This window comes from Gobio gobio, assembly GCF_949357685.1.
Source record: "Gobio gobio genome assembly, chromosome: 19".
NCBI lineage: Eukaryota > Metazoa > Chordata > Actinopteri > Cypriniformes > Gobionidae > Gobio > Gobio gobio.
The window spans coordinates 12,934,412-12,957,466 of NC_137112.1; the positions used below are offsets into that span (position 1 = coordinate 12,934,412).

Genomic DNA, 23,055 nt, shown 5'->3' on the forward strand with positions numbered 1-23,055 from the left:
ATGCCACGGCCTACCTGAGCATTGTTTCTGACCATGTCCATCCCTTTATGACCACCATGTACCCATCCTCTGATGGCTACTTCCAGCAGGATAATGCACCATGTCACAAATCTAGAAATCATTTCAAATTGGTTTCTTGAACATGACAATGAGTTCACTGTACTAAAATGGCCCCCACAGTCACCAGATCTCAACCCAATAGAGCATCTTTGGGATGTGGTGGAACGGGAGCTTCGTGCACTGGATGTGCATCCCACAAATCTCCATCAACTGCAAGATGCTATCCTATCAATATGGGCCAACATTTCTAAAGAATGCTTTCAGCACCTTGTTGAATCAATGCCACGTAGAATTAAGGCAGTTCTGAAGGTGAAAGGGGGTCAAACACAGTATTAGTATGGTGTTCCTAATAATCCTTTAGGTGAGTGTATATGTACGTATACTGTGATAGATGTTGTATTCCTATAGGTAGACGTGATCAGCTGACAGTCTATATCCTGACTGGATAAAAAGTCCCCCATGCCGCTGGATCTTTAATGTTGTGGGCCTATTTTTTTGCTGGGGGTCCTGGACATCTTGTTCAGATACATGGTATCATTGATTCTAGGAAATACAAACAGATAATAAATCGAAACCTGACGGCCTCTGCTAGAAATCTCATAATGGGCCGTGGATGGATCTTTCTATCAGGACAATGATCCAAAAAAAGCATCAAAATCAACACAATAATGTGTCATTGAGAACAAAATGAAGCTTCTGCCATGACTATCCCAGTTCCCTGACCTGAACCCTATAGAAAATGAGTGATGAACTGAAGAAAAGAGCTGGGAATCTGAAGGATCTAGAGAGATTCTGTGTGGAGGAATTATCTCTGATCTCCAAACTCACCAGGCATTATAGAAGAAGACTCAGAGGTGTTATCTTGGCAAAAAAGAGGTTGCACAAAGTATTTAATAATATAACGATGATAATTAAATTTACCCTATTTAAAGAATGAAAGATTAAAACAATGCAGATTTATTATTTATATATACACTATTTTCTCACTTTGTCCACCATCTTGAGTGGATTTTTTTATTTCACTTTTCTGCAAAGCATGCAGTGCTGACTTAATTTTCTCTTCCTTTATTCTGGGATTGTCTTATGTATGATAGAGAAGTCTGCCTTTAAATTAGACCAAAGTAACTTCCTAACAATAACACAATAACACGGACTGTACATGCAGTAAAAGTGCTGATCATTATCCATGTGTCCTATAGGATGATATGCTGTACTGGTGTGACGCACGTACGGATAAGATCGAGCGGATTAACTTGGAGACGGGGGAGAACAGAGAGGTGGTGTTGTCCAGCAACAACATGGACATGTTCTCTGTATCTGTGTTTGAGAGCTACATATACTGGAGTGACCGGTCAGTGCACCATATCTGTACACTTTAACCCATTAATTCCTCTTCACGTAAATCATCTTCCTCTCCACTTTTATTTTTTTTTACATAGAACCAACATGAAAATGTATCTACAAGATTAAACATTGAATTTTTAATATAAATATTTTATTTTTCAACCCTATTTAAAGAGCTTTTGAACTTTGTCCTAGCAGATCAGTATTTTTTCTTTCTTTAGGACTCATGCAAATGGTTCGATAAAGCGCGGCAGTAAAGACAATGCAACAGATTCAGTGAGTCTGAGGACAGGCATCGGCGTACAACTCAAAGACATCAAGGTTTTTAACAGAGCACGACAGCAAGGTGGGTGTTATATGACTTGGTTGTGACAGAAATGTGCTGTAACCAGAGTTTGACAGGAGCACCTGCCAACTGGCCAAATGTGTGTGTATTTCAGCAGTGGCCTGTAACCCAGTCACTCCTACAAGCCACTTTGGCGAGTTGATTTTATATATAATATATTCATTTTTCAATTGTAGTATTTTAAAAAGGTATCTGATAATAAACTAAGCGCAATGTACTGTTGTCAAAAAAGTTTTTTTCAAAACATATCGATAGTGAAATATCGGAAACGCTTCCAATACTCATTTTCCGCAGAATAGACACATACCAGCTGCGCTTTCTCTCTTTTTCATCTCTCTCCGACAGCGAGTGACACACAAACCCGCCTCCACTGACTCACTCGCTTAATTTACTCCGGATGAATATTGTTGGTGTTACAGGGCTTGAATTTCACCGGGGGATTGTGTGTATTGTGTATAATTGTACTCATTCCCACAGATTTTGTGTTTGTGCGCACATAAAGCCGCCTCTCAGCACTAAATTGAGTTATTGTTCGCTGCTTTTTGCTTATTACAGTCAAATACACACAAAATGCCGGTCACAGTCAGGTCTGTTTTAAGTGAACGTAAACTTTTGAGAAAGAAAAGGCATGTGTAACAGTATAATGGATTCATGTGTCAGGTCTTAAAGTGACAGCAGCCTAATATTCCTGCTGCCAAATTATGAGATAATATTAAAGGGATCCCATGGTGTCAAGACTTGTATATGGCGTAATATAACATAAATGTTGTCTCTTACTGAAATATGTTGTAGAAAACCCATGAAAGATCCAAGTTATTTTAAAAACCCTTTATATATTTGGACAATGGGCTGCGCCATTTTGTTTGCGTTCTAGGTTGATAACGTAGAATGGTTGCACTCTGCAATCCACTGGCGCTACCCGTAGCTATTTTTACCACAACACAACTCGAAAAATTTGTCAGAGTTAAATAAAACCAATTAATTGCTTTGTGATTGCATTTAAAACACACTCAAACACATGTGCACACAAACTCACACTCATAAGGTGGTCATCTTAACACCATGGGATCCCTTTAAACATATCTATATGGCTGTTTTTCCCCATGGTATCGATGGTAAAATTGTGGCCAGTGAAAATGCTGAGTGCCTAGTAACTTAGGTAACTTAAGTAAACCACTAGTGACAGTGGCTGATGAGCAAAAGTTAATGTCAAGCCCTGGCTGTAACACAATATAAATTAGCATGTACAGAACCATTTGGAATGTGGATGTTATTATTAATTTTATGGCTGCATTGCTGCATTCTTGATTCTGATTGGTTAATGCATGTTCCATGCACTCAGTTCCACTTTTAAAGGTTTAAAAGTAACGGCGGCTTTGGCGTTTTCGTTGCACATATAAATTCTTTTATGTAATTTTGATGTAAGGGTCAAAGACAAGGTCATGGAAAAAGATATTGACCTATCTAGTACTTTATTCAAAAATACATGTAAAAAAAATGCAATTCATTCATATATATACGTTTTTATAAGACATTTTTATCTTGAAATTAACATAATTTGCCACTAAAAAGTACATCTTAAAATAATAACAAGATGAACAAGATTCAGATTTCTTTAGTTGCAGCATTTCTTAATTGTTTCAAACAAATCTCTTCGCAGGAACTAATGTCTGCAAGAACAACAACGGCGGCTGCCAACAACTCTGTCTTTACCGCGGTAACGGACAGCGAACGTGTGCTTGCGCTCACGGAATGCTAGCCGAGGACGGTCAGAGTTGCCGTGACTATGACGGATACCTGCTGTATTCAGAACGTACCATACTAAAGAGTGTGCACTTATCAGACGAAAACAACCTCAACGCACCCATCAAACCGTTTGAAGACCCTGACCACATGAAAAACGTCATCGCGTTGACGTTCGATTACCGCGGAGGAGGCGGAAAAGGAGCCAATCGGATCTTCTACAGCGACATCCACTTTGGGAATATTCAACAGATCAATGACGACGGGTCAGATCGGAAGACGGTGGTTGAGAGTAAGTTTCAAATAATCTACTTTAAAGAGGCCTTTTACAAAGTCTCGATTTAGTTTTTGGGCTCTACTAGAATAGGTTTGCATTGCATGCTCTGTTTAGTTCCTGTGTGTTGTGATTGGTCACGCGCTTTGAATGTTTGTGGGAAATGTCCCGCCCCTTACCATAACCACTAGTTTCAACACACGACTAACTAACTCAACCAGGCCCCGCCCCTTTATTCTGCGTATGAATTTGAGTATGACGTGTTGGTTCCCGGAAGAAAACTCAAGACTTCAATGGAGGCGTTTCAGGGAGTTTCAGGGGAATACTGCTGTGCCCAAAACAAGTCCATGTGCTGTATGTGCAAAGGTGGTTAGATCACAGCGCCTTCTCGTTCAACTCTCCATTAGCAGCTCACAGCTGGAGAGAAAACAAGTCAAACCCTGAATCACCGCTCTAGCCGGCAGACAAACAATCAAACCGGACAGGGAAAGACTGAAGTCACAGAGAGCACAATAAACTCATTCTTTCATAAGTCTTTTGGCTTTCACGGCTAGAGAATTGATCAAAGAAAGATGTGTGTATTTGTTTATTCTTCTGTTGCCACAAACACCATATGAAGGAAGGATAATTATGATAATTGCAAACTCTTGACCAAAATGCCTCCTGAAAGAATGTTGGCTTCCTTTTGCTGAAGTGGAAAAGTTTGTCTGTCTGAAACTACAATCAAAACCAGATTCACTCTACATGCTTTAGCTTTATTTACTCTTATTTTAGGTAGAGATGTGGGTTTTAAACAATAGCGTTTGAGTTTTATAGATTCCTTTGTAGAGTCTAGCCCTCTATAAGTATATTTAGGGGGCAAGCACCAAAGGTGTAATAATAAACAATAATACCTATTGTAATCACTGGCATTCTTCTTCTTCTTCCGTTTCTTCTTCCGCTCTGTTAGTGTATGGTAGCCCATAGATCTGCTTGCAGGAAAGTTATGAAATTTGGCAAACAGACAGAGGACAGTCCAAACATTTGGAGTCTCTAACTCAATCTGTCTAGCGCCACCACCAGTCCAAAATTGCACTTATGTTTGTGCTAATAACTTTTGAACCATAAGGGCTAGAAACAAAATTATTCGAAAATGATTCGATCTGCTCTGATTGCTCTGTTTTTCACAAAAATTGAACCAGATCATCTTCAGACCATGGTGACAAAAAATTATGCAATTCAAGTCGATTCATAAAACCGCTCTTGAATAACTTGTGAACGAATTCAACGAAAGTGCCCGCTAAAATAAATGTGAGGCTATATCTCTGCAATGCTTTAGCGTATTCTGACCAAACTTTGTTTGTGTTATGACAACCATAACCTGAGGCTACCTGCAACATTTCGGCGCAGTGCCACCTAGTGGTCCGGAGATAAAAAATATGTTTTTTTGCTTATACCTTCTTAAAGGGGGGTGAAATGCTGTGCGCACCCGTAGACCAGAGCGAGAGAGCGAAAGATGTACACCCATCAAAGCGTTTTTGGTTGTCAAGGCAAGACAACCCTGTACAGCTTCCCAAAGAACCCAGCGTTAATGGGACAGTGGATAGAGTTTGTTTTTCCGGAGCAGCAACGGAGTTGTACAAGTGTTTTGTTTGTTCCCTGCATTTCGGCTGCATTTTATAAGCAAGGCCCAGTTCGACGCCGGATTTGTAGCTCGTCTAATGCTGAAAGATGGAGCAGTTCCAGCGATTAAGGTTCACGGTGACTTGTGTTTTGGAAGCAGGCGGTGAGTAAAACTGCTTTAAATGTCTTTTTGTTGTTAGCTATCGACTCGTTCATTCAAATGCGCTACTATTCCATTGTTTTTCTATGTAAACACGCACTAGTCTGACGTGCAAACCCGTTACACTTGCTACTGCTAACAATAAATCCCATATAATAGTCTATGAACCAAATTAAATCCTCATAAACCATGAGTAAACACACAAATGTTGTAAAACTTGCGCATGACAAGCCGCTAAGCAAGTAACATTATATAAATTACAGGTACAGTACAGACCATTGAGACGTCCTGCTGTAGTCGTCGTTGCTGCTGCTCCTGTTCAATTTCAGCCTCTGGATCTGATTCTGGATCATATATGTATGGCTAAATCTGATTGATCTCCATGGTTTATTTAGGGTAATGTTTTTTTCCACGTTTAAGGATGTCACAGCTCTCAGACACTCTCAACGCAATAGCTGCGCACGCTCGTGATTCTTTAGCTCCGCCCACACGATACGCCTCCAGCTGCTCGTTTTTTATGAACGCATTGACGTATCGTTACAAAAATTTGGTATGTGTCTTCGGCACCATGCCCTGACAGTTTCGGGGTAGCACCAACTTATGGTCAAAAGTTATAATAAAATGTCCAAAAATGCTTATAACTTTTGTTTAAATTAGACTATTATAATGAATCTGGTCTTAAAGGCCCACTGTCGTGCTTTGAAACATGCTGCATTATTCAATGTGAATTCCCGTGAAACAGGAAGACAGGGCGGGACATATCAAGCAGCTCCTCCCCCTTTTTAAAACAGCCAATAGTGTTTCATTTATATCACAGTTTGACTAGTGCCTTTCAGCTCAGTAAAGCTGCAGTTTCCTCCTAATCTCGAACCGTTTCTCATCATGATCTCCTCCATATCGCTTTTAAATACAGCATTTCGTGCAGAATTCAAATGGGTCCGATATGTTTTGTTGTCTGCGCTGACTCGCGCATGTGATCCGCTCTGAGCTCTCATGTCTCTGGACCGGAGCAGACTGTCTGTGTGCGCTGCCACGGTGCGCGTGAAACTAACATGAAACCAGACTTCATTCGCCTCAACTGATAGCATATTCACACTGTCTGAATTGTTCCCTATCCCCTATATAGGGCACTATGTGCCATTCACCATTTAGAAAATAGTACATGTGTGAGCAAGTGACTGATTTCAGCCGCAGCTTCAGCATCTATTTAAGGGGCAGGACTTCAGATTCTAGAGAGCATTTGATTGGACAGAAGATGTGATAAGATGCTGAAGTCCGCAGTGATGTCATTAAAATCCATGATCCATTTTAGCGGAAGTGAGAGACTGTATTTTTGTGAATGCTTATATCTCCTCAATGTGAATTTTGTCATTGTTTTGGAACACACCAGCTTATTCATAACCTTAAGGCTAACTTATTCATACTAAAAGCAAAAAAAAGTACATTTTAATTTCAGGGGGCTTTTAATAGATTCTTTGGGTCATGACGAGAACATAGATACCAATTTTGCCATATTTGGCTGAACTTCCTCCTGTCCACCATTTTGTTTTTCTTTTAAAACCTTTTCTAACTCTTTCTAGACCGTTTGTCCGATTTCCGCCAAAATCGAATCGCATCATCTTCAGACCATGCCAAAAAAAAGTTATGGATTTCGTGTCGATAGACGAAACTTTGAGGCATGGTGCCAAAATGACCCTTGAGTATCTGTATCTCTGCAATGCTTTGACTTATTGACACAAAATTTTGCATGTTATTGTCACCTCACTCTGACCACACCACATCAATTTTTTCACAGCGCCACCTATTGATCTAAACTGATAAACTTTTAAATAATTTTACCAATGACTATATATTTTTTTTTTTTCAGCCATTTTGCCTAAAACCATCTTAAAATGTTTTTTATTGATAATGGTTGCACTTGGTCTGATGCTGCCAGCCATGTTGGCATGACTTGTCTTGTTCTTTGTGCTTGGCCCCAATAAATGCTGCTTGCAGCTATATTATCCATTTGATTTTACTTTTTTTGTGGCAAAATTAAACTTAAAGTATAAATTTAAATGTTAAATTTAAAGTATATCAAGGACCCTAAAATGTAGTCATAGCATTTATTTACTAGTTATTTCCAGTCAATTGAATAAAAGACTCAATGTTACCATTAGCTAACTGGATAGACACCAAAACAATTACAAATTTATAAAAAACAAACAAAAAAAACAATAGCATCAGACAAATCCTTTACTACATATTTATATTTTTCTCTAAAGGTGGGATATTTGTATAGTAACATAGGGATGCTTTAGTTATGTAGTAGTCAAAATTTCATTGAAAAGGATAAAGTACCAAATTAATCTGGGCTTAAATATCAGCTAGGAATGTTGTATGTCAAATATTGTAACATGGTTACATTTATATAGAAAAACTATTTCATTTCATCAGCATGATCAGAGGTCTTCTTTTTTGCATTCATGTACTTTGATGCATTTATAATATTTTTATTTAAATTATTGATTTTTTTTTAAGTGCTAAATGCTTTTTTCATACCATGTGGTTTTCATTACACTGGCTAAGAATCGGTTATGTAATTAAAGCCAGGAGTAAATCTGGCATTAAAAACACATGTCAGTTCTTGAATCCTACACTCTGTCTTTGAACCGTCTATGGTAATGAATGAACAAACAAACAATTAAACATTTGCTTTCAAACCCCCCACACCCCACCCCCACCCCCCACAGTTATGTCCGGATATAATTGAATCATGACTAACACGCATATGTTGATATTACTTGTAAACATGTTGATAATTTGGTAAGTAACGTTATGAATACACCCTTTCTGTAATAACACACTAAAACACACACAATGAAGAACTAAATAATTCATGGCATTCTGTTGCAGTAGTGTCTTCGTTATTATTTCAAGAGATCAGGGGCCTCATTTATCAGCGGTGCGTACGCACAGATCTGTGCGTAGTGAGTGCGTAAGAACAGTTTCACGCAAAGTGTGGGATTTACCAACTTGTACTAATACGTAGTAATGTGTGTAAATGTAAGCACACCTCTGAGCATGCTTACGCAGATAACCTAGCGGTAGAATATCAATACTACACATAAAAAGCATTTAAGAGTGTCACAGTATGCATTAAGCTATCCACATATGTCCTGTATTTCCTTTAATTATAAAACACTAAATTTACATATACTGTATATGTTATTGGTTCATTCGTGATCAGACTCGGACTTGTAACGCCAGCTCGCAAAGTCCTGGGGCTATGTGCACGTGCGTGCGCGCGCGTGTGTGTGTGTACGGTTCACGGTTATATCCACTGATGATCGGGCCGACCAAACAATACAGAAATAACATTCCAGTCAATCGCCGGTTTTTGTGTTTGTTTGATAAAGATATTGTTCGAGACCTGTGAGCGTTTCCCCAGACGCTTTCAAAACAATCCCCACATGTACTGAGGGAGCTGAAGCTCATTAAATATGCAAATCTTATCAATCCTAGCTGTGGGCGTTTACTTCCAAGTCTTCAGTGCGGCACGGCCATCAAAACCAACCGTTTTTCAGAGAGCCTCAAAACCAAGGCAGAAAATAGCATATTTCTTATTCATTATGATGTTTTTGAATGTAAAAACCATGCGAACGTCATAAGTTGACCTCAGACAACAGTATAAAATTTTTTAAAAAGCCAGTTCATGACACCTTTAAATATCGGGCAAAATATTGGGAAAACGATACATCGGTCAATCTCTATTCTAAAGGGCCCCAAAACTGGCTCAGACCCCCTAGGGTTTAGAGCCATGCACGGGCCTCAAATCTAGGCCCTAGCACGGCCCGTGTCCGACAGCTTATCAAAATTCTCGGCCCGAATCCGACTGGAGCCCGTGTTTTTTATTTTGTTATTTTTTTTATTATTACACATTGTTGCAGCCATTAAAATAGTTCAGTTTTGTTTTTAAAGCTACACTGTGTGATATTTTCCCCCCTCTAGCGGTGAAAAGGTATATGACCATCCAGTGAATTTTTGTTTCTGTTCCTCTCAATTCCGATTTCGTTTTAACTTTTACGGTGGCCGTTTTAGTCCAAGATTAACATGGCTTCCAGTTCGACCTCGTCCACATTCGACACGGTGCCATCGAGTGTTAAAACGCAAAAGGCGAAGCATGAATTTACGGGTATGTCCCTCTTATGTGGCGTTCACACCAGACGCAATTCGCGCGAATAATTTGCGCTAATCGCACGAAGGTGGACGCTTGAACATTTTGAGTTTTCTCGCTTCATTCGCGTGTGACATTCACTGCACAACAGACGCAAATTCGCGTCATGGGAGGGGCTTCTGCCAGCCGGCTCGTCTCGTTGAGAAATGGCTGACATGGGCTGTGTTTACATGTCTTTTTTTGTTAAAATCTACTGTTAATGTGTGACAAAACATAGTTTTAAGACTTTTTCAGTCTATAATGTAGTTGTTTAAAGCTCAAATCTGTGGTTTATTTATATAAAGAGTGCCTATTTGAACATTTTATCTGCCGTTTTCTGAGTTGTGAGCTCCAGCGGATCAGCGGCGGTCAGTGCTTGTCAACGTCGGCGAGGGCAAAATTTCCTTGGCCAGTCCTTCTGCCGTCTGCCGCTGGCTCTGATGTCTCTGTGGTGTGTCTCGCGCTATAATTCGTCTTGTAACAGCCGATCTTTAGTCTCATGGATCTATAATTTGTTCCCTGGCAAATTGTTTAGGCTGAGGGCAAAGTGAAGTTTCATAACTTTTTTATTTTTAGGCTATAACTGTACGTTACAGTTGTAACGTTAGCCTACTAGCACTGACTTTGAATGTTTGACTGAATTGTTTGCTTTATTTAATGTGTAGCTTATTATACCTTTTACTTATACTTTTGTATCATTGATCATTCATAAACTTGCATTTAACAAAAAGAGACTGGGTTGTGTTTCATGTAATTTAATGTTATCACAGTGATAATCATATTGTCTGAACCAGATATTAATATACAGATTTTCTCCTCATTGTTGACACTACTAGAGCAAGCTCCTGATTGGTTAACGTGGCGCGAAATATCCGCCAAAGTTCAGATTTTTTAACTTGAGTGATTTGCGAGTTTCCCACGATTCGCGCGAATCGCGCGTTCAAAACGCTCAGTTCGCATCATTCGCGCCGCCTCATTCGCGCGAATCGCGCCGCAGAATGGCATTTCGCATCTCTGCATTGACTTAACATGTAAATCACTCGCGCGAATCGCGTCCGGTGTTAACGCACCATTAGGCTAATATACTTTCAAGATGGAGGGGCAACATAGCGACCGGCATTCGAACCCCTCACCCGTATGTATTTTCAATGGCATATTATAAACTTACGAGAATACTTTATTACTTGAAAGAAGTAAATGTACATTAATGAGCACATATATTTTTGAAAGAACTAAGTGTTTTTAGCTAAGAATAAACTAAAAAAGTTACACAGTGTAGCTTTAATGTCAAAGTAGTTATATTTCGTTTCGTTTCTTTATTAAGTTAATTTAGAAAAATGTTTGAAGCATTTTTTTGGTTTGTTAAATTAAAGTTTTTGTTTTTTAAAGTGACGACCAAGAGGCCGACAGTGAGTTAACCACATGTTTGATCAATTTAGCCTCTGCGTGTTGCATAGCACCGTACTCTAAACACTGCGAGCCAGTCTTGACAGTCGTGGTGTCATTGTCATGTTGTTTCCACCAGCGCAGCACATCATTGTTTCTTTTAATTAATGAATGTCTAAAATATAAAACAAAGGAAAAGGCTAAAAAAGGCCCGAAGCCCGGCTCGCTTTTGAGGTATGACGTGAAAATTGTCCTGAAGCCCGGTCCTAGGGGCTTAAAAAAGTCGGGGCCCGTCAGGCTCAGGCAGAAATGTAGGACTCTACTAGGGTTAAAGACACTCTAGACACTTTATTTCCACTTTTCAAATATTTTCTTCATTTTTATTGAAAATAAATGCCTTTCCGATCTGATATGTGATGGGAAAAAGGAGTAGAGCGAGTTCGGGTTGATTTGCGTCAACTTTCTGCCACGTGCCTTACCCCTACACTATTGCTGCTGTTGATAATCCAATCATCCGTAATTTTGTCTGGCCCAATCAGACGTCAGTGGGCGGAGTTAGTGTAAATAGCCTCTGCCAACAAGGTGGGTTAAGTGTAAACAGACACTCTGTACACAATATAAAATGCACTGGTGTGCTAGACTGTTGATTTAAAAATCTATTTGTCCTAGAATTCGAATTGAATCGAATTTTGGAATTTTTATTAAAAAAAAAAAATCAGTTGAACTATATTTAAAGTTTAAGGGAATCCAATGCTAAAAAGTTTTTTTACTACAATAAATGCATGTTTGTTATCTAAATATTGAGAAAAATGTTGTCTATTTTTTTCTACATTAACATAGCGGCTAAAATGTTTTAAAATGTTTTCTGTCTGCAGACGTTGGCTCAGTGGAAGGCTTGGCGTATCATAGAGCATTGGACACTTTATACTGGACCAGTTACACCACGTCCACCATCACCCGACACACTGTAGACCAGAGCCGCTGGGGAGCTTTCGAACGGGACATCGTAGTTACCATGTCAGGAGATGACCACCCGCGGGCATTCGTCCTGGATGAATGTCAGAAGTGAGATTTTTCTGTTCAATTTTCAACATTCAAAACAGTGTAGCAACAATATTCACAGTCATTAACTGTGGAAGGGACGTCATGTTGCATTCAGGATGGCATTAGTAAGTCATGAAGATGATATTGCACTCAATGTTTGTCATTCCTCTGCTGTTCACCAGCTTGATGTTTTGGACCAACTGGAACGAGCAGTCTCCCAGTATCATGCGTGCTCAGCTGTCTGGTGCCAATGTCCTTGTGATCATCGGCAGTGACATTCGCACTCCTAATGGACTCGCCATCGACCATCGTGCAGAGAAGCTCTATTTCTCTGATGCTACGCTTGATAAGATTGAGCGTTGCGAGTATGACGGTACCCACCGTTATGTAAGTTGGAACTTGCACCCATTAGTGTCCAATTTTGTTTAACTCACATCATTACTCAAAGCAAAATAGGGTTTCCACGGGTCTTATAAAGTCTTAATTTGACCATCTACAATTTAAGGCCTTAAATTGGAGTAGAAAGTCTTAAATTAGATATCATGGCTTTTAATTAAATGATTTCTGTGATGTGGAAAACGGGTACGGAATTGCAGAATCCATTCATAAAAATGGAATTTACTGTATAATGTGGAATGTCACAGGATTTGTAAACTTTTGGATGAATAAATCAGTGCACTTAAAGGGATATTTCACCCTAAAAAGTGATGTATTTGTTGTTAAATTTCACGATTTAAATTAATTAGACATGCTTTTTGACTAATAAAATGTAATTTAACCATTAAAACGGAGTAAAGCTAAAAAAAAAAGTATAAATAAAATGGATTTAATAGGGCCTTAAATTAGATTCTATGTACTGCTAAAAAAAAACAAAAAAAACATCAAGATACATTTACTTGACATGCAAAATGGTGAAATTTAGTCTTGTTTTCTGATAAATTGAACAAAATTAAGTGAGTTTGTGCTTAAAACAAGAACAAGTATCTGTTATTGGGTATGAAAATACTTTTTCATTTGAATTAAGTAGATTTTTCTGAACCCATTGCCAGATAGAGTAGAGCTATTCAAACTTTTTAAGCTTTTTTTTTTATTTTTATTTATTTATTATTAATTAAAAAGTAATGGAGATCTGTTGGAATTTGTATTTTCAAACTTTGAAGTGCCACTAATATAACTCATTGTGTGCTTCCTAGACATTTACATTTAGAGAAGATATTGGCGTGTTATGTTCCCTTCCATTTCCTTCAAATTTCTTTAATTGGTCTTAAAATGGTCTTAAATTTACATTAAAACCTGCAGAAACTCTGCAAGACATGACTGGAAAAACACTGACTGGTTTCGTGCTATTTGGCTTCTCATAACGTGTTGTTTCAGACTAGTAGGAAGAAAACATCCAAAATACACTTTTAAGTTACCGTATTTGATTGTAGTTTATCTGTTAGCATCTGTAGATTTCAATTGCAATACATATCCTTAAAGACCATGAGTTTTGAGGCAGAAATCATCAAACCTTACAGTTTTATTCCTAACTATATTCTGAAGGGTTTTACTCTGGGGAAAACTTGTAATACATGTTTAATGTAATAATGTAATAATACATGAACTGGGAAAGTATGGTGATATCGAATAGTTATCTGCTGCGACAGTTCTTTGAAAATAACTGACCTCGATATTGCCTATTTCAGATTTATGAATTCAATTGATTAGACATGCTTTTTGATTATTAAAATTAATTAAAATCCAGAAAAATATAAATTGAGAAAAATTATAACATTTTACGATAAGATGTTATTAGCAATAAAAATACTTCTGCAATTATTAATCTTAGTTGATGTAAATTCCCAGATTTAATAATAAATTTTTCGGACCCACTTTATATTAGGGGGCCTTAACTACTATGTACTTACATTTTAATTAATAATTTGATACAATGTGTACATGCATGTTTTTACATTGTACTTACATTTATTAAATATCTGCATGGAATTACATATGTAATTAATTTCTGTAGTTACATTTATAATTACACTGTTGACCCTTCCCTTACACCTAACCCTATCGTTAAACTTACCCATACCACCACACCTGTCCCTAAATTTACCCTTAAACTTACTCATACCATCACACCTGTCCCTAGCTTTACCCTTAAACTGACCCATACCACCACACCTTTTCCTAACTTTACCATTAAAATTATCCACACCACCACACCTGTTCCTAACTTTACCCTTAAACTGACCCATACCACCACACCTGTCCCTAACTTTACCCTTAAACTTACCCATACCACCACACCTGTCCCTAACTTTACCCTTAAACTGACCCATACCACCACACCTGTTCCTAGCTTTACCCTTAAACTTACCCATAACACCACACCTATCCCTAACTTTACCCTTAAACTGACCCATACCACCACACCTGTTCCTAGCTTTACCCTTAAACTTACCCATACCACCACACCTGTCCCTAACTTTACCCCTAAACTTACCCATACCACCACACCTGTCCCTAACTTTACCCTTAAACTGACCCATACCACCACACCTGTCCTTAACTTTACCCTTAAACTTACCCATACCACCACACCTGTCCCTAGCTTTACCCTTAAACTGACCCATACCACCACACCTGTCCCTAGCTTTACCCTTAAACTTACCCATACCACCACACCTGTCCCTAACTTTACCCTTAAACTGACCCATACCACCACACCTGTTCCTAGCTTTACCCTTAAACTGACCCGTACCACCACACCTTGTCCCTAACTTTACCCTTAAACTTACCCATACCACCACACCTGTCCCTAACTTTACCCTTAAACTGACCCATACCACCACACATGTCCCTAACTTTACCCTTAAACTTACCCATACCACCACACCTGTCCCTAACTTTACCCTTAAACTTACCCATACCACCACACCTGTCCCTAACTTTACCCTTAAACTGACCCATACCACCACACCTGTTCCTAGCTTTACCCTTAAACTGACCCATACCACCACACCTTTTCCTAACTTTACCATTAAAATTACCCACACCACCACACCTGTTCCTAACTTTACCCTTAAACTGACCCATACCACCACACCTGTCCCTAACTTTACCCTTAAACTTACCCATACCACCACACCTGTCCCTAACTTTACCCTTAAACTGACCCATACCACCACACCTGTTCCTAGCTTTACCCTTAAACTTACCCATAACACCACACCTATCCCTAACTTTACCCTTAAACTGACCCATACCACCACACCTGTTCCTAGCTTTACCCTTAAACTTACCCATACCACCACACCTGTCCCTAACTTTACCCCTAAACTTACCCATACCACCACACCTGTCCCTAACTTTACCCTTAAACTGACCCATACCACCACACCTGTCCTTAACTTTACCCTTAAACTTACCCATACCACCACACCTGTCCCTAACTTTACCCTTAAACTTACCCATACCACTACACCTGTCCCTAACTTTACCCTTAAACTTACCCATGCCACCACACCTGTCCCTAGCTTAACCCTTAAACTTACCCATACCACCACACCTGTCCCTAACTTTACCCTTAAACTGACCCATACCACCACACCTGTTCCTAGCTTTACCCTTAAACTGACCCGTACCACCACACCTTGTCCCTAACTTTACCCTTAAACTTACCCATACCACCACACCTGTCCCTAACTTTACCCTTAAACTGACCCATACCACCACACCTGTCCCTAACTTTACCCTTAAACTTACCCATACCACCACACCTGTCCCTAACTTTACCCTTAAACTTACCCATACCACCACACCTGTCCCTAACTTTACCCTTAAACTGACCCATACCACCACACCTGTTCCTAGCTTTACCCTTAAACTGACCCGTACCACCACACCTTGTCCCTAACTTTACCCTTAAACTTACCCATACCACCACACCTGTCCCTAACTTTACCCTTAAACTGACCCATACCACCACACCTGTTCCTAGCTTTACCCTTAAACTTACCCATACCACCACACCTGTTCCTAGCTTTACCCTTAAACTTACCCATACCACCACACCTGTCCCTAACTTTACCCTTAAACTTACCCATACCACCACACCTGTCCCTAACTTTACCCTTAAACTTACCCATACCACCACACCTGTCCCTAGCTTTACCCTTAAACTTACCCATACCACCACACCTATCCCTAACTTTACCCTTAAACTGACCCATACCACCACACCTGTTCCTAGCTTTACCCTTAAACTTACCCATACCACCACACCTGTCCCTAGCTTTACCCTTAAACTTACCCATACCACCACACCTATCCCTAACTTTACCCTTAAACTGACCCATACCACCACACCTGTTCCTAGCTTTACCCTTAAACTTACCCATACCACCACACCTATCCCTAACTTTACCCTTAAACTTACCCATACCACCACACCTGTCCCTAACTTTACCCTTAAACTGACCCATACCACCACACCTGTTCCTAGCTTTACCCTTAAACTGACCCGTACCACCACACCTTGTCCCTAACTTTACCCTTAAACTTACCCATACCACCACACCTGTCCCTAACTTTACCCTTAAACTGACCCATACCACCACACCTGTTCCTAGCTTTACCCTTAAACTTACCCATACCACCACACCTGTTCCTAGCTTTACCCTTAAACTTACCCATACCACCACACCTGTCCCTAACTTTACCCTTAAACTTACCCATACCACCACACCTGTCCCTAACTTTACCCTTAAACTTACCCATACCACCACACCTGTCCCTAGCTTTACCCTTAAACTTACCCATACCACCACACCTATCCCTAACTTTACCCTTAAACTGACCCATACCACCACACCTGTTCCTAGCTTTACCCTTAAACTTACCCATACCACCACACCTATCCCTAACTTTACCCTTAAACTTACCCATACCACCCCACCTATCCCTAACTTTACCCTTAAACTTACCCATACCACCACACCTGTCCCTAACTCTACCCTTAAACTTACCCTTACCACCACACCTGTCCCTAACTTTACCCTTAAACATACCCATACCACCACACCTGTCCCTAACTTTACCCTTAAACTTACCCACACCACCACACCTGTCCCTAACTTTACCCTTAAACTTACCCATACCACCACACCCCTCCCTAACTTTAACCTTAAACTTACCCATACCACCACACCTGTCCCTAACTTTACCCTTAAACTTACCCACACCACCACACCTGTCCCTAACTTTACCCTGAAACTTACCCATACCACCACACCTGTCCCTAACTTTACCCTTAAACTTACCCATGCCACCACACCTGTCCCTAACTTTACCCTTAAACTTACCCATACCACCTGTCCCTAACTTTACCCGTATCCCACCTCAATATCAGCCAAAGTGTTTTGCAATACAATATGAACACAATAAGTGCATTGTACTTATATTTTTATGGAAGTAATATACCTAATATAAAGTGGGACCCATTATTCAAATCAAAAGTTTCTCTAAGTATCTGTTGATATTATTTAATGGACCTGAGCTGACATGAAAAAAATAGCAAAATGGAAAACGTTAAAAATTTCTGAGTGGCTTCTCTATATGTGTTTTGACTCCTGTAGGTGGTTCTGAAGAATGAGCCAGTGCATCCCTTCGGTTTGGCCGTGTACGGTGACCACATCTTCTGGACGGACTGGGTGCGCAGAGCTGTCCTCAGAGCCGACAAATATGTTGGTGGAGACATGAAGGTGTTAAGAGCTGATATCCCGCAACAGCCCATGGGGATCGTCGCTGTGGCCAACGACACAAATAGCTGTGAGTGAACGAGCGTAATGGCAGCGCGGTCAAGAGCGCTTTAAATTAACTGTGTGAGAGAGCGATTGCCTTACAGTGTCCTGTCATCTCGACCGCGTAATTATGTGCCAAAAGTAATCTGCAATCGCCACAGAACCGAGAAGAACTCTATAACGCTCGGGAATGACACCATCACACACAATCAATATCTTTCATCATGCTTCTCTGAGTGTGATAGAAGCAATTCTCAAGCACTCAAACCTCCAAAGACAACATTTCTGAAGACCCCTATTTACTGTCCTCCAAACCAAAACGTTAAAAAATAGCAGATAATGATAGATTTTGAAAAAAGAAGTAAAAGTAAAACAGATTTACATATTAAAAGTATTAAGCGGACCTGTCCTAATAAATAACAGTGTGAACTACAGCAGTATTTTAGGGTTAGCCAATCATAACAGAGGTTGTTTACATACAGAGGTCTTAAAGGTACAGTAGTGAGAACCTCCCATTTAACTGAGTCACAGAGTGGATATAAAATGGCCAGGAAAAACAAAATTATTAGAAACATTGATTTCAATGAATTCCTTAATTACGAGTTGTGCGCCCTTTAGCCAATTAGATTCTTTCATCAAGTAGCAAAATATTCGTTAGCATAATCTACAAATAGTAGGACTTTAATAGTAGGACGCTTGTGCATGCCTATGCAAAGACATTTGTCTTTTTCAGTGTCTTTTTTTTTGTGTGTATTGTTGGAATTTCACTATTTCACCCTCATTTCCTTTGATAAATCTATTTTACACTAGTGACACACAATAGTACCTCATTTTTAATCCCAGAGCCATTTAACTATAAAATGATGCAGTCTTTGTTAATTGGCTTTCATTCTGTTGGCAAGGCTTCAGAATTAAAATTTGTACTATTTTTTTACCAGATGGTGCCATTTTTTTCAGATATGGCCTATAAAGCAAATACTCGCTTTATTCCTGTTTTATGCTTCTGCATATTATAGAGCCAATCGGATAAATTATGCAGCTATAATTGTATGGGTGTGTTGGCGTGGATGTCAGAGTGGGGCTTGTATGTGTGTGATAAAAAAAATTTTTTTTGTGCGTGTAATATTTAAATGAGAGAAAATCACAAATCCAAGCACTGTGTGAACCAGCGGAGCTTTGCTGGCATCCAATGGCAAAAATAATGCTTGTTGCGCCAAAACAAAATCTTACTGAAAGCGAATTTTTTTAAATATCAACCTCAAATTTGGAACTGTAACGTAGACTGACTCGGTTGGCTGTGTGAATCGATATGCGATGCTTTATTAAACAAAGTAGTGAAAACAAAAGGATGCTCAGAGCAAGTAGCGTGGTCAACAGACAATAATAGGGTCAATAGCAGCAGTAGCAGGCCTGATAGTTAACAAGTTCAAATCCGGAATCCTAAAGTCGTGGTCAAAAACAGGCAGAGAATCATACACGTGGCATAGACAAACAGAGAGTAGAAACGCTCGGTAGAGACAGGGTAAACTGGCAATACTTCGCAACATGATGAACAAACAGCATGGCTTATAACAGGTATGAACAGGAAGTGATGCAAGAGGAAAGGGCAGTATTCAATATTCAGGAGATGGCTCCCTCTGGCGGTTGGAGGAATGGATGGCAGATGTTACAGGAACACAGCTTATTTAGATTCATGGCTTTGATTTTCTAGCAGTTTTAGAGTTAAACAGGTTTCATACAATATATATTGTATATAAAATAATGTTCATAAATAATTTTCATAAACTTAAACCCCTATAACTTTTTTTTATCTACCAAGTGTCTTTAAAATGAGACCAAACTGAAGTCTGTGCTCCCAAGCTTAAAATTGTTATGACATTTTTGTCTTCTAAGGACCTCAAAGTAACTTTTTTTAAATTGACGCACAAGAGTTAAAAAAGGCATGTGATAGTTTATGAGCACCTGGAAGAAAATATACAGTTAACACTGTTAACACTTTATAATAACTCTCAGTAACATTTAAAAACATTATTACGTTACACTACCGCTCAAAGTTCTTTTAAAGAAATTGATCATTTTATGCAGCAAGGATTCATTAAATTGACCATAAGTGACAGTAAAGACACGTACTATAATGTTACACATAAATTCTGTTCTTTTAAACTTTCTATTCATCAAATAATCTTATAAAATAAAACGGTAACACCTTTTCATTAGTTAACATTAGTTAATGGATTAACTAACATGAACTAACCATGAGCAATACATTTGTTGCTGTATTTGTTCATCTTTGTTAACGTTAGTTCATAAAAATACAGCTGTTTATGGTTTGTTCATGTAACTTCACAGTGCATTAACTAATGTTAGCAAGATTTTAATTATGTATTTGTAAATGTTGAAATTAACAAAGATAAATAAATGCTTTATAAGTGCAGTTCATTTTTAGTTAATATTAACTGATGTAGTTAACTAATGTTAACTTATGAAACCTTATTGTAAAGTGTTACCAATAAAACAAATATGTAGCAGCACATCTGTTTTCAACATTGATAATAATCTTAAATGTTTCTTGAGGAGCAAATCATCACATTAGAATGATTTCTGAAGGATCATGTGACACTGAAGACTGGAGTAATGATGCTGAAAATTCAGCTTTGATCACAGAAATAAATTACATTTTAACTAGGGGTGTTTAACGATACACTCGTGTCACGATACGATATAAATTGCGATGCTGAACTCGTGATACATATTCTATCGCGAGTTCAGAATCGCAATTTATATCGTTATATCGTGATATTTTATACCAAAATAGAGTTTTTTAACTTTTTTATTTTTATGAAAATATTATTATTATTATTATTGTATTATTATCAGGGCCCACAAATATTCCCCCATTGCATTATTATACATTCTATTCAACATTATATATATGCGTTTAATGTAGTAATGTCACTGAAACTCCGTAAACTTTAATTTTTTTCTAACGCATTCCTCGTGCTTTCAGTGCTGGGAGCATTCTCTCCCGATGCTCGCTATGTCCCACCTCTCCCGCTATTAATGCACTATACATATAAGAATAAACCATCTAAAATGCTTTGAATAATCATACTACTAAAACCAAATGTGATCTGGTGATTTAAATGATGTTTGCGCTTTGAGGAGTGTGCGCTTCAGATGATCAATGCAATCCGTCACAGTTCTAATCACAAGAATAAAGCGTGTCAAAATGACCACTAAAACTGTAAATGTTTAGCTCATCCAAAAATGTTAATTCTGCATTTACTCACTCTCATGTTGTTTTCGCTGTCACGCAATCATTTGAACGTCCGCGTTTACTACAGTATGCACGTCGTTGTGAATCTGTTCATCATATAAAGCCATTGTGTCTCTTCAGAAGACTTGGATTTGGATTAGACACTCGATTAGTTATTTTTACGATTCCCTTATGACAACTTTTGGATCTTTTAAGTTTGAGGGGAATGGACTTTAAATGGAGGGACAGAAATCTCTCAGGTTTTATAAAGAATATCTTCATTTGTGTTTGGAAGTTAAAAGAAACGACATGAGGGTGAGTAGATGACAGAATTTACATTTTTGGGTGATTTATACCTTATAAATACAGTAAGTTGAGCCTTGGATAAAACAACTCTATATCGCAAATCAAATCGTTTACATCAACGATACATATCGTCACATTTTTAAATTGCGATATATCGATTAACAATATATCGTTACACCCACACATAGAAAACATATATTTTAAATTATAGTACAATTTCACAATATTACTGTTTTACTGTATTTTTGTTCAAATAAATGCAGCCTTGATGAACAAATTTTCTTCTTTCTTACAATATTGCCGACCCCAAATCTTTGAACGGGAGTGTATATAATGCACAACAGATCATTAGTTAAAGGGTTAGTTCACCCTAAAATGAAGTGTCTGTCATGAATACGTAAGACTTTCGTTAATCTTCAGAACACAAATTAAGATCTTTTTTAATAAAAGCCTAAATTAATCTGTTCATCATATAAATCGAACAAGAAAATTTGGACTAAACCACTCGATTCATATGGATTAGTTTCACGGTCTCTTTATGAACTAAGTGGTAGTTGTGTAGCTGTCATTGGAGGAACAGAAATCTCTCAGATTTCATCAAAAATATCTTCATTTGTGTTCTGAAGATGAACGAAGGTCTTACACGCTATGTAAATATCCCTTTAAAATACATACAAATTCTTTAATGTATTTATTAAATATAAATCCCATCTGCACACCTCTGAGAACTGAGTGTTTATATCTGTGTGCGGTGAATAGGAAGCAGTTTTTTGTAAATATGTGTGCAGATGGGTAGTGAATTTTAAATGGGTTATTTGTATCTGTTTGTGTGTTTCATGAAGGGGTGCATAATGAGTGCACATAATGCCTCTTGTGACCTCTCTGGATGGTAAATTCATGTGTGTGTGTGTGTGTGTGTGTGTGTGTGTGTGTGTGTGTGTGTGTGTGTGTGTGTGTGTGTGTGTGTGTGTGTGTGTGTGTGTGTGTGTGTGTGTGTGTGTGTGTGTGTGTGTGTGTGTGTGTGTGTGTGTGTGTGTGTGTGTGTGTGTGTGTGTGTGTGTGTGCAGGTGAGTTCTCGCCCTGCCGGGTGAATAATGGTGGCTGTCAGGATCTGTGCCTGCTCTCATCAGATGGACGGGTCAACTGTAGCTGCCGCGGAGAGAGGAAACTGCTGGAGGACAACACCTGCATCGGTGAGATACCGCCAGCCAATCACAGACTCCATACATCAAATGTCTGCATATGCAAGTTTTGTCATTAAAACACAGCGTTTATAGTTAACTGATTATATAGAGGTGAAAACAGTCATGCAGAGCCAGGCCTGCTCAAAAGCAAGTAAATTAGGAAGATCATTTGATATGTCATTCCAAACCCATAAGACTTCTGGGTAACGCTTTATATTAACTGCGTGCTATGAATCATTAGTTAAGCATTAGTAAATAGTTAATTCATAATTTATAAAGCATTAATAGACATTAATAATCAGTTTATAAATACAGCTATAAATGCTTTATTCTTGATTCATAAGCATATCTATAATGTGTTTAATA

The 23,055-nt window shown here is 38.6% G+C and overlaps 1 protein-coding gene across 4 annotated transcripts in view; it reads left to right on the plus strand.

Annotated features, from left to right (window-relative positions):
• lrp1aa (low density lipoprotein receptor-related protein 1Aa) overlaps window positions 1-23,055 on the plus strand; it is a 307,973-nt gene that overhangs the window by 203,197 nt on the left and 81,721 nt on the right. For all 4 annotated transcript variants that reach the window (XM_079844459.1, XM_079844460.1, XM_079844461.1 and 1 more), the window contains exons 39-45: window positions 1,260-1,411; window positions 1,626-1,750; window positions 3,411-3,785; window positions 11,986-12,175; window positions 12,337-12,541; window positions 17,779-17,971; window positions 22,573-22,698. In XM_079844459.1, the coding sequence (XP_079700585.1) occupies window positions 1,260-1,411; window positions 1,626-1,750; window positions 3,411-3,785; window positions 11,986-12,175; window positions 12,337-12,541; window positions 17,779-17,971; window positions 22,573-22,698 (1,366 nt within the window). The remainder of the gene's footprint in view (window positions 1-1,259; window positions 1,412-1,625; window positions 1,751-3,410; window positions 3,786-11,985; window positions 12,176-12,336; window positions 12,542-17,778; window positions 17,972-22,572; window positions 22,699-23,055) is intronic.